The sequence below is a fragment of the Mauremys reevesii genome, linkage group 6 (genome assembly GCF_016161935.1).
Source record: "Mauremys reevesii isolate NIE-2019 linkage group 6, ASM1616193v1, whole genome shotgun sequence".
NCBI lineage: Eukaryota > Metazoa > Chordata > Testudines > Geoemydidae > Mauremys > Mauremys reevesii.
Window position 1 is genome coordinate 57,757,346 of NC_052628.1, and position 15,533 is coordinate 57,772,878.

At 50.3% G+C, this 15,533-nt stretch overlaps 1 protein-coding gene across 1 annotated transcript in view; it reads left to right on the forward strand.

Moving 5' to 3' along the window:
• Nucleotides 1-13,138, forward strand: part of ARSK (arylsulfatase family member K) — a 50,997-nt gene extending 37,859 nt beyond the window's left edge. Inside the window, exons 7-8 of the mRNA XM_039543329.1 lie at nucleotides 12,336-12,560; nucleotides 12,661-13,138. Coding sequence (XP_039399263.1) covers nucleotides 12,336-12,560; nucleotides 12,661-12,941 — 506 coding nt within the window. The 3' untranslated portion in view covers nucleotides 12,942-13,138. The remainder of the gene's footprint in view (nucleotides 1-12,335; nucleotides 12,561-12,660) is intronic.
• Nucleotides 13,139-15,533: the final 2,395 nt, after the last annotated feature.

A 15,533-nucleotide genomic window follows, 5' to 3' on the forward strand; every position in this document is an offset into this window, starting at 1 on the left:
TCCGGGGCCAGGACTTTGGCCTCCGGAGTGACTATGCGGCGCATCTCCTGGCTGCAGTCCTCCACCTTGCCGCCGGAAGTGCAGTATACCCTACAGGACCTCCCCTTTGAGACTCACGGTCTGTTCTCGGAGAAAACGGACTCCAGGATCCAGACCCTCAAGGACGGTCATATAGCTATTCGCACTCTGGGTATGCACACACCAGCTACCCAGAGGCGCTCTTTCCGGCAGCAACAGCCCTACCGGCCATTTACCCAGGCCAGGTCAAGGCCGTATAATAGTCAGCGGAATGGTCTAAACTGCCGTAGGCCATCCGGCAGCAGGCGCAACCAGGCCCAGGCGTCGTCAAAGGCCCCGCAAGGGCCCAAGCAACAGTTTTGATGGGACGCCCGAGGACGGCCCATCAGACTCTTTCCAGGATCCAACCCCTTTGTTTTGCAACCGCCTTTCCCGCTTCCTCCCGGCGTGGTCCCAAATAACATCGGACAACTGGGTACTTCGTACTATCCAGTATGGTTACCGCCTTCAGTTTATTTCGCCCCCTCCTTCCCGCCCACCTTCCCCGTCCCTCTTCAGGGACCCCTCTCACGAGCAATGCCTCTTACAAGAGGTCGAGATGCTGTTGAGTTTGGGTGCCATAGAGGAGGTGCCGCACAACAGGCGGGGCAGGGGATTCTATTCCTGTTATTTCCTCATCCCCAAGGCGAAAGGAGGTCTCAGACCCATATTGGACCTCCGGGAGCTCAACAAGTACATGGTCAAGCTCAAATTTTGCATGGTAACCCTGGGGACCATCATTCCCTCCCTGGATCTGGGAGACTGGTTTGCCGCCCTCGATATGAAGGACGCGTACTTCCATATCGTGATTTACCCTTCCCATCGACGCTATCTACGTTTCATGGTCAACAGTGCGCACTACCAGTTTGCGGTACTACCCTTCGGCCTATCCACCGCACCGAGGGTCTTCACCAAGTGCATGGCGGTAGTTGCTGCAGATCTCCACCGTCGTCGCGTTCACGTCTACCCGTATCTCGACGACTGGCTGGTTCGCGGGCCATCCCAACAACTGGTCGCAGAACAAATTTCCGAAATACTATCCCTGTTTCGGGTACTGGGCCTTCTCGTCAATGCCGAAAAGTCCTCATTGACTCCATCACAGAGGGTGGAGTTTATCGGAGCGGTCCTCGACTCCACGGTGTCCAGGGCCTGCCTCCCTCGACCTCGGCACCAGACGATGGTCTCCATCATCCAAGACCTGCACGCCTTTCCCACTACGACAGTTCGGTCCTGCCTACGCCTCCTGGGCCACATGGCATCATGCACGTTTGTCACCGCCTACGCGAGGCTGCGCCTTCGCCCATTCCAATCCTGGCTGGCGACAGTGTACCGCCCGCACCGCGACTCCATAGACAGGGTAGTCACGGTCACGAAGCCTACCCTCGCTTCGCTCAGCTGGTGGCTGGACCCAGAGGTCGTGTGTGCAGGAGTCCCGTTCCGCCCTCCTCGTCCATCCATTACACTGACCACGGATGCCTCGGCGCTGGGATGGGGGGCCCACCTGGGCGACCTTCACACCCAGGGTCTCTGGTCACCCCAGGAGCTCTCCCTCCACATGAACGTCCGGGAGCTGCGAGCAATCCGCTTGGCGTGCCACACCTTCCACGCCCGTCTGCAAGGCCAATGCATAGCGGTGTTCACGGACAACACGACGGCAATGTTCTATGTGAACAAGCAGGGCGGAGCCCGCTCCTCCCCGCTCTGCAAGGAAGCGATGCTCCTGTGGGACTTCTGCGTGACCCACTCAATTCACCTGGAAGCGTCCTTTCTTCCGGGAGTGCAGAACACGCTGGCCGACCATCTCAGCAGGTCGTTCCTCTCCCACGAGTGGTCCCTCCGTCCAGATGTCGTCCACACAATCTTCCGGAGATGGGGGTTTCCCCAGATAGACCTATTTGCCTCCAAGGAGAACAGGAAGTGCCACCTGTTTTGCTCATACCAGGGTCGCTCACCAGGCTCCCTGTCGGACGCATTCCTTTGCTCCTGGACGGATCACCTCCTCTACGCCTTCCCTCTGTTCCCGCTCGTACACCGAGTGCTACTGAAGCTTCGGAGGGACAGAGCCCACATCATACTCGTCGCTCCGGCCTGGCCGAGGCAGCACTGGTACACCCTGCTGCTCGAGCTCTCCGTTCGGGATCCCATCCGCCTTCCATTATGGCCGGACCTCATCACGCAGGACTTCGGCAGACTCCGCCATCCGAACCTGCAGTCCCTCCATCTTACAGCTTGGTACCTGCGTGGTTGACCCACGCAGAGAGGGACTGTTCGGCGGCAGTGCAGCAAGTCCTGCTAGAGAGCAGAAAGCCTTCCACTCGCTCCACCTACCTTGCGATATGGAAGCGGTTCGCGCTCTGGTGTGATCAACGAGGCCTCAATCCCTTCGTGGTCCCTGTCCCTACCATCCTGGACTACCTCTGGTACCTTAAGGAGCAAGGTCTTGCGGTCTCCTCCTTGAAGGTACACCTGGCAGCAGTGTCCGTCTTTCGTCCATCTATGGGAGGTCGGTCCATCTTCTCCAACCAGACGGTTTCCCGCTTCCTTAAAGGCCTGGACCGCTTGTACCCGCCGGTGCGGCGTCCTGCCCCGACCTGGGATTTAAACCTCGTTCTGGCCAAGCTTATGGGACCGCCCTTCGGGCCTCTGGCCATGTGCTTTCTGCTCTACCTCTCCTGGAAGACAGCCTTCCTCGTCGCAATTACATCAGCGAGACGAGTCTCTGAGCTCCGTGCTGTAACGGTTGGTCCACCATACACCGTCTTCCACGGAGACAAGGTACAGCTTCGACCACACCCGGCCTTCCTCCCTAAGGTGGTGTCGGCCTTCCACCTCAACCAGGAGATCTTCCTCCCGGTCTTCTTCCCGAAGCCGCACGCCTCCCCTCGGGAACAACAGCTTCACACCCTGGACGTCCGCAGGGCCCTCGCTTTTTACATCGAGCGGACGAAACCCTTCCGGCGTTCGACCCAGCTGTTTGTAGCAGTTGCCGACCGCATGAAAGGCGAGCCGGTCTCCTCGCAGCAGATTTCCTCCTGGGTGACGGCATGTATCCGGACATGCTACGAGCTTGCTTGCGTGCCACCATGCTGCCTCACCGCTCACTCGACGAGAGCGCATGCCTCGTCGGCCGCCTTCCTGGCCCATGTCCCCATCCAGGACATCTGTAGAGCGGCCACCTGGTCTTCTGTCCACACCTTCGCTTCCCACTACGCGTTGGTGCAGCAATCCAGAGACGATGCAGCCTTCGGCTCAGCAGTCTTACACTCTGCCACGTCTCACTCCGACCCCACCGCCTAGGTAAGGCTTGGGAATCACCTACATGGAATGCATAGGAGCAATCACTCGAAGAAGAAAAGACGGTTACTCACCGTAGTAACTGTTGTTCTTCGAGATGTGTTGCTCCTATCCATTCCAGACCCGCCCTCCTTCCCCACTGTCGGAGTAGCCGGCAAGAAGGAACTGAGGAGCGGACGGGCCGGCTGGGGTATATATTCGGCGCCATAGCGGCGCCACTCCAGGGGGCGCCCAGCCGGACCGCCGGAGTTGCTAGGGTAAAAATGTTCCGGAGAGCCGTGCACGCGCAACACGCACACCTAACTGGAATGGATAGGAGCAACACATCTCGAAGAACAACAGTTACTACGGTGAGTAACCGTCTTTTTCATTTTCTTGACAGGCATTTCCACATCAGCTTGCAAGACCTCCCGTTCGATGGCAAGGCCCTGTTTGTGGAACAGACGGGCATTAAATTGCATGGCCTGAAAGATTCCCGCACAATGCTTAAGACACTTGGCCTCTACGTCCCGGCTCCAGCCAGGACCAAGTTTAAACCTCAGCAGGCTCCCACCCAGGCCAGCCACTCTAAATATGAGCCCCCCATATAAAAGTCATGGGACTATAAGAAAGCCCGCAGAGGCAGTCCTGGTCTGCCCCCCAACCTGGGTCCTCCAAGGGTAAACAGGTGGGGAAATGTCAGTTTTGACAGGACGCCAGAGGGCAACCTTCCAATTCATACCAGGGGTCCACCCGCAATAAAGCTTCCCTTCTCCAACCGGTTGTGTGCTTTTCTCACGGAGTGGTCACGGCTGACTTCGGACCATTGGGTCCTCAACACCATCTCCCAGGGCTACACCCTCCAATTTACCTCTACCCCGCCCAACCACCCTCCACGCCGTCCCTCCTGGGCGACCACTCTCACGAGGCCCTGCTAAGGCAGGAGATGGGGCGGCTCCTTGGCTTAGGAGGAGGTGCCAGCGGAGTTCAAACACAAGGAGTACTATTCCTGGTATTTCCTTATGCCGAAGGCCAAAGGGGGCCTCAGACCCATCCTGGACCTGCAAGGCCTGAACCGGTACAGGGTAAAGCTCAAGTTTCGCATGGTCTCTCTGGTCTCCATCTCCTCCCTGGATCCCGGGGACTGGTACGCCACCCTCGATCTGCAGGACGCATACTTCCACATTCATATATTCAAGGGACACAGGCACTTCCTCCATGTCACGGTTGGGCAGGAGCACTGCCAATTTATGTCCTCCTGTTTGGCCTGTCCACTGCTCCCAGGGTATTCACAAAGTGCATGTCTGTGGTGGCGCTCTACCTCAGACGTTGTGAGGTCCAGATCTTTCCCATTTGGAAGACTGGCTGGTCAAGGGCAGCTCCCGGTTGCAGGTGCGGAATCACGTGGTGCTTCTGTCCATGTGCACCACCCTGGGCCTGTTGGTGAACGACATCAAGTCCACGTTAGACCCGGTACAGCACATAGAGTTTATCGGGGCAATCCTGGACGTGATCTCGGCCAAGGCCTCCCTCCCACCAGACAGATTTGAGACCCTGAAAGGGCTCATCGACATAGTCACAAGGTTCCCCGTGACCACAGCCAGAGCGTGCCTCCAGCTCCTGGGTCACATGTCGGCGTGCACATATGTGGTTTGCCACACCAGACTCAGGATGAGGCCCCTCCAGCTCTGGTTGGCCTCGGTGTTCTCCCAGGCCAGAGACAGGATGGACAAAGTCCTCACTGTGCCCGAGCTGGTGATCGCCTCCCTACAATGGTGGTCCTCCCCGGGGAACATGCTCCATGAGGTCCCATTCAGGGGCAGGCCCCCATCAGTGGAGCTGGTGTCCAATGCGTCGGACCTGGAATGGGGAGCCCATATGGGGGACATTCAGACCCAAGGTCTGCGATCTGCATATAAACGTCAAGGAACTCAGGGTGGTCCATCTGTTGTGGGTGGCCTTCCACTCCCACCTGGAGGGAAGAGTGGTCAGGGTTCTCACAGATAACACGGCCTCAATGTTTTACATCAACAGGCAAGGCGGGGCCCGCTCCTCTGCCCTCTGCCTGGAAGCATTCAGGCTGTGGGACTTCTGTATAGCCCACAACATTTGCCTACAGACCACCTACCAGGCACCCAGAACTCGCAAGTGGATCACCTGAGCCAAGACTTCTGCTCTCAGCACGAGTGGTCTCTACACCCAGAGGTGGTGCACAAGCTTTTCGAAGAGTGGGGACCTCCCCAGGTGGACCTGTTGGCGACTTGGCAGAACCACTGGTGTCCCTGATTCTGCTCCGGGGAGGGGGGGGTTGGGAGTGGGCACCATCTCTGATGCCTTCCTCCTATCCTGGTTGGGCCAGCTTCTCTATGCCTTCCCCCCCATCCTGCTGATCGGCAAGGTCCTGGAAAAGATAAAAATGGACAGGGCCCGGATCCTCCTGATTTCCCTGGTGTGGCCCAGGCAACATTGGTACAGGACCCTCACGAGCCTGGCAGTCGCCCCACCATGGCTGTTGCCATCCTGCCTGGACCTGCTCTCCCAGGACCTGGGCCACCTCCTTCACCCCAGCCTAACAGCACTCCACATCATAGCATGACTGCTCAATGGTTAGGCCAGGAAGAAAGGACGTGCTCAGAAGGGGTTCAGCGCGTCCTCTTGGAAAGCAGGTGACCCTCCATGCGTCAAGCCTACTTGGCAAAGTTGTCTCAGTTTTTCTGGTGGGCAGCTGAGCGGGGTGTTTCATCCGTGGCTGCCCCAGTCCAGATCTTCCGTTCACACAATCATCTCACATTATGTGATCATCTCCCAAGGAAGATGCCGGGTTTGGTAGGGCTGTACTCCAGCCTGAGAGTCTGTGAACTCCTACTCACCTCCAACAGATATAGCCTGGAATCACCTATTGTGGAATACACATGAGCAATCACTTGAAGAAGAAAAGACAGTTCACACAATCATCTCACATTATGCGATCATCTCCCAGGGAAGATGCCGGGTTTGGCACTATTTAAGCCACAAAGAGACTAGAAGTTGTCTGGGCAACAAAATGGATCCTGGCTTGCTTCTGCTACAGACCCTACCATCTGCTGCCTCACTTCTGGCATAATCTGCGCCTCCTGACTTCAACCCTACCCTGTTTCCGGCTCCTGCCCTCGGCCTCATTCCGGTCCCTCAACCTTATTGCCCTGGTTTCTGACTGCTCCAGCTCTGACCTTATTCAGCTTTTTGGCTTCTGACTTAGTACTGACCCTTGGCTTCAGTTCCTGTTTCCAGACTGGCCCCAATTCTAATGCTAGGCTATGGCTCTATAGCTTCAGACTTTCAACTTTGACACCTGGCTCTGGATCTGCCTCTTGGCCTCTGGTTCCTGAACACTGCACCAACCACCAAACCAGACCACCCACGTCCTGTGCACCAGTCTTCCACAGACCCTGACACACTGGATCAAGCAGAGAGGTTAGAGGAGAGCAGATGAGACCTCAATGTTGAGTGATCAGCCGTCTTGGGGAGTGGGAGAGTATATCTAGCTTTGAAGGTCAGACTTGACAGATGATGAAGCTGGTAGGATGAAAATGGTACATGGTTACAAAGATAGCGAGCCAGCTGTCAAAATCAGAGAGGAAAGTGTGGATGGGGAAGACTGGGGTGGACTCTGACAGCAACATTGAGGGGAGAAAGAAGAGTCAGAATGTTGTCCAAGGGAGAAGTGAAATGGGATAGGAGGAAGAGGGTAGAACTGGCAAAGTTGTTGAGAGAGAAGAGAAAAGAAAGAACACTAAGAAAAAAAGATGTTCTTTCTCTTCTGTTCTGCCACTTCCACTTCTCATATGTCCTCCTATCCCTCTGCCCTCAACATATTTCTCTCCTCTCATCTCACTGTTTTGTCACCCTTTCTCCTCTACCCATTGTTATCTTTTTCTTAATGAATTGCATATGTATTAAAAGTGCTGAACTGCGAACACTGGAAAGTGATTGTGTCCAAAGAACAGGTACAGCAACAAACAACAGAAGCACAGTGCAAACACACCAAAATTTCCCTTTTAATTGGTCTCTGAAGAGACCCCATTCATTGACAAGAGGATAGGTCAGTTTTTATGCTAAATGAAGCCTAGGACTCTTTATAGTGCTAATTGTAATAGCGATTTTTGTGATCTGAACTGTTATACTGTAGATACAGGGTGAGACCACCAACACATTTCCTCACTAAACAGCCATCAGATGGTAATGATATTTAGTCAATTCCTACTAGAGACTGAAGTCTCTCCATCCTATGACCAGTCCCCTATGTCATCCATTTCTGTGATATGGTGCTTTTTTTAACATAGTAACCTGTTCAACAGGGATTAGACCAAGACCACAAAGACCTTCAAAACAGCCTTCAAATTATAACTTTTCAGTCACTTTCACCTTGATTCAAATTCTAACTTGAGACTGTGGAGGAATTGACTCACTGCTGGCATGCCCCCTCATGGCTGGACATGGTATAGTTGATCTGTCATATAGTGATGCCCTGCCAATAGCTACACCAGTCCTGCGGTGGTCTCTCTCGCGACTCAGCCCTGTGGCCAGGTCACACTTTAGTCCTGTTCCTTCTAGGTAACAGAATAACGAACAGTCCAATGTCCACACAAAGGTCTTTGGCCCTGATTCTTGGCCCCAGGGTCCTCACATTGTTCTCTCAAGGCTCTCCATCATCACTGACCCCTACTCAGGGGTCAGTATGTCAAAAATAGAATACTCAGGGCCTTCATGCCATCTTCCCTAGTGTCTGGTTTGAAAACCCACAGTACTGGGTTCCAGTCCAGAGTCCCTACATCTGCAGTCAAGGTCTACTCCCAGACTTCTGCTGCTTCCTCCCTACACTTCTTGCCACAGACTCTTTTTCAGGGCATCTCCCCACAACCTCTCTAGATTCATCCCCAACAAAATCTCAAACCGAGTACCAATTTAAGTCAACTTCTGCCCTCCTTGGGCTTGATCTGTCACCCCTCTTATGTTTCCCTTATCAGTGCCTCACTGAGTGCATCCCAGGAAATCCCAATCTTGCCCTTTTATCAGGGCTCGCCACTGGAGCTTGCTCCTCCATGTCACTTCTGGCCTCCTGTCAGACTTCCCTATTCCAGAAAGGGTCCCAGGACCAACTTTCCCCCTGGTCTTCCTACTTTACCCTCCCAGACTCTCCACTCTCTAGTCCTAGAGAATGACTGCAGAGTTTCTGTCTGCAGCCTTCTTCTCGTCTGTATTTCCTTTGTTTGTAGTCATCTCTCAACTCCTTTCCTAGCTGGACTTCAGACATATTTAGGCCTGGTCCATGACCCAGATAGAGCCTGATGGCTTAACAGTCTCCTCAGGCCAACATTAGTCCTTTCAGAGCCAGGATAGGATATATACCATCTTATGGACCAGATGTAAATCCAGATTTGATCCCAACAATATATTAACAGATTTTAAATCACTCTCTTCTTGGTTGTCTGTCACTCCCTCCAAATAATTTATTGATCCAAGTGTTTTAAAATCCTTTCTTTTCAGTCTCTCTTCTTGAAGTCTGTATTTTTAAAGCCATCTCCTTCCTGTTCTCTCACTCTTCTTCTGTTCTGCCAATTCCTCCTTCCTGTAATCAGTATGTCAAAAATAGAAACATAAATCAAGTAGAATTAAATTATTCAGGTGACTAAGAAAAAAAAGGAAGAAGCATCTCAGTCATCTTTTAACCTTTCCTTTCTGGCAAGTGATGAAACAACCAATGCGTCTTTGGCCATTACAAATGTAATTGCTTTGGCTTATATGGTCACAAGGAAATAGTCTCTCGTCTCAAGAAACCATCTTATCGAAATACTTTGTTTTCGGAGAAACTGGAGATTCACTCATTGCCTATCTGACTGATTTGAGGATAAATTGCAGCGGGTACAAAGGGTCGTGAGTGACCCTGGCAGGTAGGCATAATTTCCCTAAGATTGCAACTCTTATTCCATATCCTTTAACAGGGTGGGACATGCCCTTCCATCCAGGTGGCCTCAGCTTTGCTGGTCAGCATGGAGGTGGTTTGGGCGGTGTGGCTCCCTCAGCCCCATTAGGGAGGCTACAGCTATTGAAGATGTTAGCCTTGAACACTCCTTGTGTAAGAGACCAGGGCTTATATCCCTTGTGCACTCATTTAGGGCTGGGCATAGTCTGGCCCAAAGACTGTAGGTTACTGGTTTACATAAGATACTACTTTTCTTCCTACTGCTAAGTCAAATGCTGCCTCCATGAAGCCACCTGTTCACCATAGCAGGATGCAGATCTATAGACTGATGCATAGCCTACAGAAGCAATTTAACAAAGCTAGGAGAGGAGAAGAAAGATGTTAGATGCTACTGAGAAAAAAAATGTCACCAGGATGGGCTATATACATACAGTAGGTGCCATTAGCAAATGAAGTGACTACTCTGTGTACCTGCAATAACCTATGCATAAAACAGGAGATAACACACTACTGCAGGCCACTGTGAAATGGAAAACAGAGTTATTAATGACACATAGTATACTGTGTTTGGAGGTATGATTAAAAAATAGTACTGCATTCTTAATAGACACTTTGGTGTTTAGATAGCATAGGTGATATTCTGTACTGTGCCTCCTAGAGTATCAATGCATCTTTGCGCACTCCTAATCTAGCCCTGCTCTGGGGGCTGGAGAGTCCCCTAGTATAATGTAGCTCTTGGGGGGCAGCCTGAGTTATGGCAGCCTAACTGGACTGCACCGTGCCCAGAATCTCTTTTGCGCCATGTGCTGTTGTGTTGCTCCCCAGGGTTATGACTCTGAGGCACCTCATTACCACTTGCCCTTAGTGTGAAACAGTCTTGTCTGTGCCTGCTGAAACCAGCAGCCTCTGGCAGCACACACACTGACTTCCAGGTCTCTGCAGGCTTTACTCTCTCTGTGCAGGTAGTGATAGACACACACCGACCACTTAGTTTCAGAGTGCTTCTTGCAGTATCAAGGCCCTTAATCCACTGAACACTCACTCACAGAATTACCAGGCTCACAGCTCCCAAAGGAACAGTACACATCAGCTTGTAACCAGGGCCGGTGCAAGGATGTTTCACACCCTAGGCAAAACTTCCACCTTGCGCCCTCCCACCCCGCACAATTGCCCTGAGGGCCCCCCCACCCCCGCAGCAGCTCCGCCCTGAGGTGCCCCTACCTTGCGGCAGCTTCCCACCCCCACCCCAGCTCACCCCTGCTTCGTGCACGAGCACCCCAAGCACGCTCACCCCTACCCCGCCTCCTCCCCAAGCACTGTTTCACTTCTCCTGCCTCCCAGGCTTGCGGCACCAATCAGCTTAGGCGCCGCAAGCCTGGGAGGCGGGAGAAGTGAAGTGGCCATGGTGTGCTCGGGGAGGAGGCGGGGCAGGGGTGAGCTGGGGCAGGGAGTTCCCTGCGTGCCACCCCCTCCCCCTTACTTGCTGCAGGCGGCCCTCCCCACGCTCCCCTGCCCAGCTCCCTCCGCCTAAATGCCGGGGGCGGCCGAAGATCCGGCCACCGCATTCGCTGCCGAAGTAAATGGTGCCCCCCAAATGCCAGCACCCTAGGCGACTGCCTAGGTCGCCTAAATGATTGCACCGGCCCTGCGTGTAACATGCAACCCAGGAACACAGCACTTATATTTATAGTGAAAACAAGAATAAGTTTATCTATTATAAAAAAAAATAGAGATTTAAGTGATAGTGAGTAAGAGTATTAGAAACAAATAACATATTAAACAAAACTATAACACCCTTTGTAGAGGCTAAACTAACAGGTTAATTTCTTGTGTAAAGATGCTTGTCTCACCCAAAGTTCTCCCCAGTGTTTTCAACCAAGTCTGGTTTAGACCCTTTTTCATGAAGCAAAACTGCTGTCCTTTTTCTTCCTCAGTAATTGTGCCCAGGTGCCTCCTTTGTCCCTACCAAAATACTCAGGCAAATGTTTGAACACCTCTAGATAGGGTTCTTCCACCCCCATTTTTTTCTCTTCCTGTTAGTTTATTTCTTAAATCCCCACAATTCTTCATTTGTATTCAGTTCAGACTGGTGATAGGAAACCCACTGTGAACCAGACAATACTTAATTTACATGTAAACAGATGGATAAACATCTCCTCTCTGACAAGAAGCCTGTTTTTCACCTTTGCTGGTGACCAGTCCCTAGCTACAGACTTTAAGACATTTTCTATATATATATATATATGTACTCACACACACCTCCTTACATAGTATCTGTACATACATTTCACAATGATACTGAGTGACACAGACTTTTATTCAAGACCTTGCATGACACTGTTTTGCTGAGCTATAATGTAAATACCAGAGGGAGGAGATTCCTGTGCCCCTTGTCAGTTGGCACTAAGAGGTTCCTGAGTCAAAGATGTGGCCCTGCCCTTGGCAGACCCCTTCTGCCTCCCAGCATGGGATTGCAAGGAGATGGGTGACCTTGGGCGAGTCACTTCAACTCTCTGTGCCTCCGTTTTGTCATCTGTAAAATGGGAGTAGTGATGCTGACCCTTTGTAAAGCATTTAATCTGCTGAAAAGCGCTATATAAAAGCTAAATAATAATAATGCAGTGCCTAGGCCAGGTAAATCCTCCCCCAATCCCATATGGAGCTTTTAGGGCCCTTTTACGTTGCTCTGGTCTTTTCATATGGCATAAAGGGTCCATAGTGTTGCTGGATCTCACCTCGGACATACAAAGACAAAAGAGCACGACATGAACTGCAACATGGGCCCACTAAGGTGGAATTCACATTGATGTGACAACCGTATCTTAGAATTTCCTTGCTTTGTGGTTTTATGCCTCAATAATGTTCTTTTTAGTGAACCTGTGTGTTTCTGTTTCCTATCAGGAAGCATAATTAGAGGGCATACTATAACACAGTAGTATGGTCACTGTTCAGATAACTAATAATGTAGTGGTTTGATATAACGTTAATTATCATTATAGAGTTTATTAAAAGAAGGCGTAACTATGTTTATATCTTTGTTCAGATATAGCTAGAATTCCTATCCCGCAGAATCTCAGTGGATATTCCTTGATACCATTGTTGGCTGAAATGGCAGAAGATGAAGTCTCATCCAGAAGGCTGCACCCCACATGGATCCTGAGTGAATTTCATGGATGTAATGCGAATTCTTCCACCTATATGCTTCGAACTGACAAATGGAAATATATAGCATATTCAGATGGGCATTCAGTACCTCCTCAGCTCTTTGGTATACTAATCACGATTCTTCACTAGATATTTTTAATGGTTCTGTTTTTACCAAATCATATCTTGGAAAATTGTGCTTAACTGGTTTTTGTTTGTTACAGATCTATCTGCTGATCCAGATGAACTGGCAAACATAGCCACAACATTTCCAGAAGTCACATATTCCTTGGACAAAAAGCTTCGCTCCATAGTAAACTATCCAAGAATCTCTGCCTCTGTGCACATGTACAACAAGAAGCAATTTATCAACTGGAAACAAAGTTTGGGACAGAATTATTCCAATGTTATAGCTAATCTCAGATGGCATCAGGACTGGTTAAAAGAACCAAGAAAGTATAAAGATGCAATTCACAGGTGGCTCCAAATGAACACTAATGAATAAAGTAACTGCAACAAGGGATTATTGACTGCCCTTATAGTAACAATTTCTATTAAATGAGCACACTGAACGCACTCAGGAAATGAATATATGCAGTTGTAATTGCAACACTATATAATTCATAACATCACAATTTGTTTGCTAATTTAAGATAGCAATCCATGAAAATAAAGCTCACACAAGCTATTATATCCTTGTTAGCAAGATAAATGTGTTTGTTTTATAACTGACCACGATACCAAACCTAGCTCCTATCATGTAAAATTTCATATTTGTAGGGTTTAATCAGCTTTTAAGGATACATGGGAAGGAAAGTGTATGTGTGTGTGTATATATATATATAAATTGTTTTGTATAAAATATTGTGTATTAAGAAAATACAGACTGTATTAGCCAATTAATATTTAAGCAACAAAATTCAAAGGAGATTTTGCATGCGTAAGGACTAATTAAAAACTGAATAAAGACCTCAGGATTCGATCCAGTGGGATACAGATTACAGTGAAATATTCTAGCACCCAGATAGATTTTAAAATAATAATGAAAAAGATTCTCTGACCCCACCCTCCCACACCCACACCAGAAAGGATGTAGAGCATCAAAAAAGGGCAATAACTAGTGTTAGTCTGAACAAAAATTCTGAGGCTATGGTAGGTACCTGAATAGACAACTAACTAACTCACTCTCTCTAAATATGTGTGTATATATATACACACACAGGCATATAAAAATTAGAGACCCGTGGTTCTCTTTCCTCTCCTAATGAACTTTGATAGACAGTTTTCAACATCTATTTCTGGGGCCTGCTATCCAGAACTCAACAGTATGCAAACTTTGCATATAACTCACAGAGCAACAAATAGGCAAATATAAACACCCATTTTTGTGTTTCTATATGTGACAGGAAACTACAAAGCATGAAGACCAATGTTTGTGAGTAGACCTATTCATTAATCATCAACTGTATGCTGTGCACTGAATAAAATAGACATAGTCTGCCAGGAAATCTTAGTCTAAGGTACCAATTCTCCATACAAGTGGACACTTACACCTGTATGCATCTGAATGCAGAATCCGTGACTAAAAGATAAAAGGAAGGAGATGTGCTGCAATGGGAATCCCAAAGAAAAGATTAACTTTGAAAATGTCAATATTTTTAAATCACTTCTAGTAGACCTTACAGAAAATCAGTCTTACAAAGAAATGGAGCGTAGGTAGGAAAATTGACTGGCAGCTATAACCTACTCTGTTTTTTTAATGAAATACATAATTACTCGAGCATTTCAATGTGCAGCTTAGTCTTTAAGCTAATGTACATGCAGCTGCTATAGTAACTATTCACGATCACATTATGCCTCATTTTTAAGAGCTCTCGAATAGGAATCCATAATAAATATTTCAACAGTAAAATTAAACTGGCAAAGATAAACATGAAAATACCATCTGCTTTCTGAGATTAAACATTGTACACCTATTGAGTAACTGAATCGATAGACTGATTTACTAGATGTTTTAAATGTGATATTTTAAACTATAGTGTATCACGGTTCTTCTTCGAGTGATTGCTCCTATGCATTCCATGTAGGTGTGCGCGCCACGCGTGCACGGCTCTTCGGAACATTAGCAACTCTGGCGGGCCGGCTGGGCGCCCCCTGGAGTGGCGCCGCTATGGCGCTGGATATATACCCCAGCCGGCCCGTCCGCTCCTCAGTTCCTTCTTACTGCCCGTGACGGCCAGTTGGAACAGTGGAGTGCTCCTTTACCTCCACAGCCCTAGCGTTTCTCTGTTTCCTACGTGTACATAGTTGGTTAAGTTAGTTAAGTTGTTAGGTTAGTTGAATAGTTTAGTTAAATATAGTGTAGTAAGGGAATTAGGGGGGTTACCCCTCTTCTTCCACAACCGGTGCGGGCTCATGCCCAAGGCACCGGGGTTTAAGCCCTGTGCGGCTTGCCAGCAGCACATGCCGGTCGGGGACCCGCACGACTCCTGCCTGCGCTGCCTCGGGGAGACCCATCGGCCAGATAAGTGTCCGATCTGCTCGGCGTTTAAGCCGCGAACTAGGAAGGAGCAGGACTCTCGCCTAAAGCAGCTCCTTATGGAGGCGACACTTCAACCTCCCGCGCCAACCCCAGCGGCACCGAAGTCGTCATCGGCGCGCAGCGCACCTGCGGCCCCGAGCCACTCCAGTACCGAGACTGCTCGAGCTCCGCAACCGGCACCGGCGTCCCGGCACTGTTCCCTCTCTCCCACGAGAAACGGAAGACGGCGCAGACGGCCTCTAAGCCGCATGCTCCGGGACCGCTTGCCCAGCCACCACCGGCACCTCTGGTACCGGCTGCGGCGGTGCACAAACCGTGCACGGTACCGTCGACTCTGGCGCCGCAAGAGCCGTTGAGTCCGGTACCGCCCTGCTCCCCGGTGACAACCGTGGTCGAGCTACATCTCCCGTCCACGCCTGAGACCTTCTCAACGGCGAGAGAGCTCATCGAGCTCACAGAGGCACCGAGCCTCCGGCCCCCGGCACCGCCGGTGCGGGCCGTTCAGTCAGTGGGCAAGCCGGCGATGATGCGGCCGCCTTCCCCTGACGGACGAGA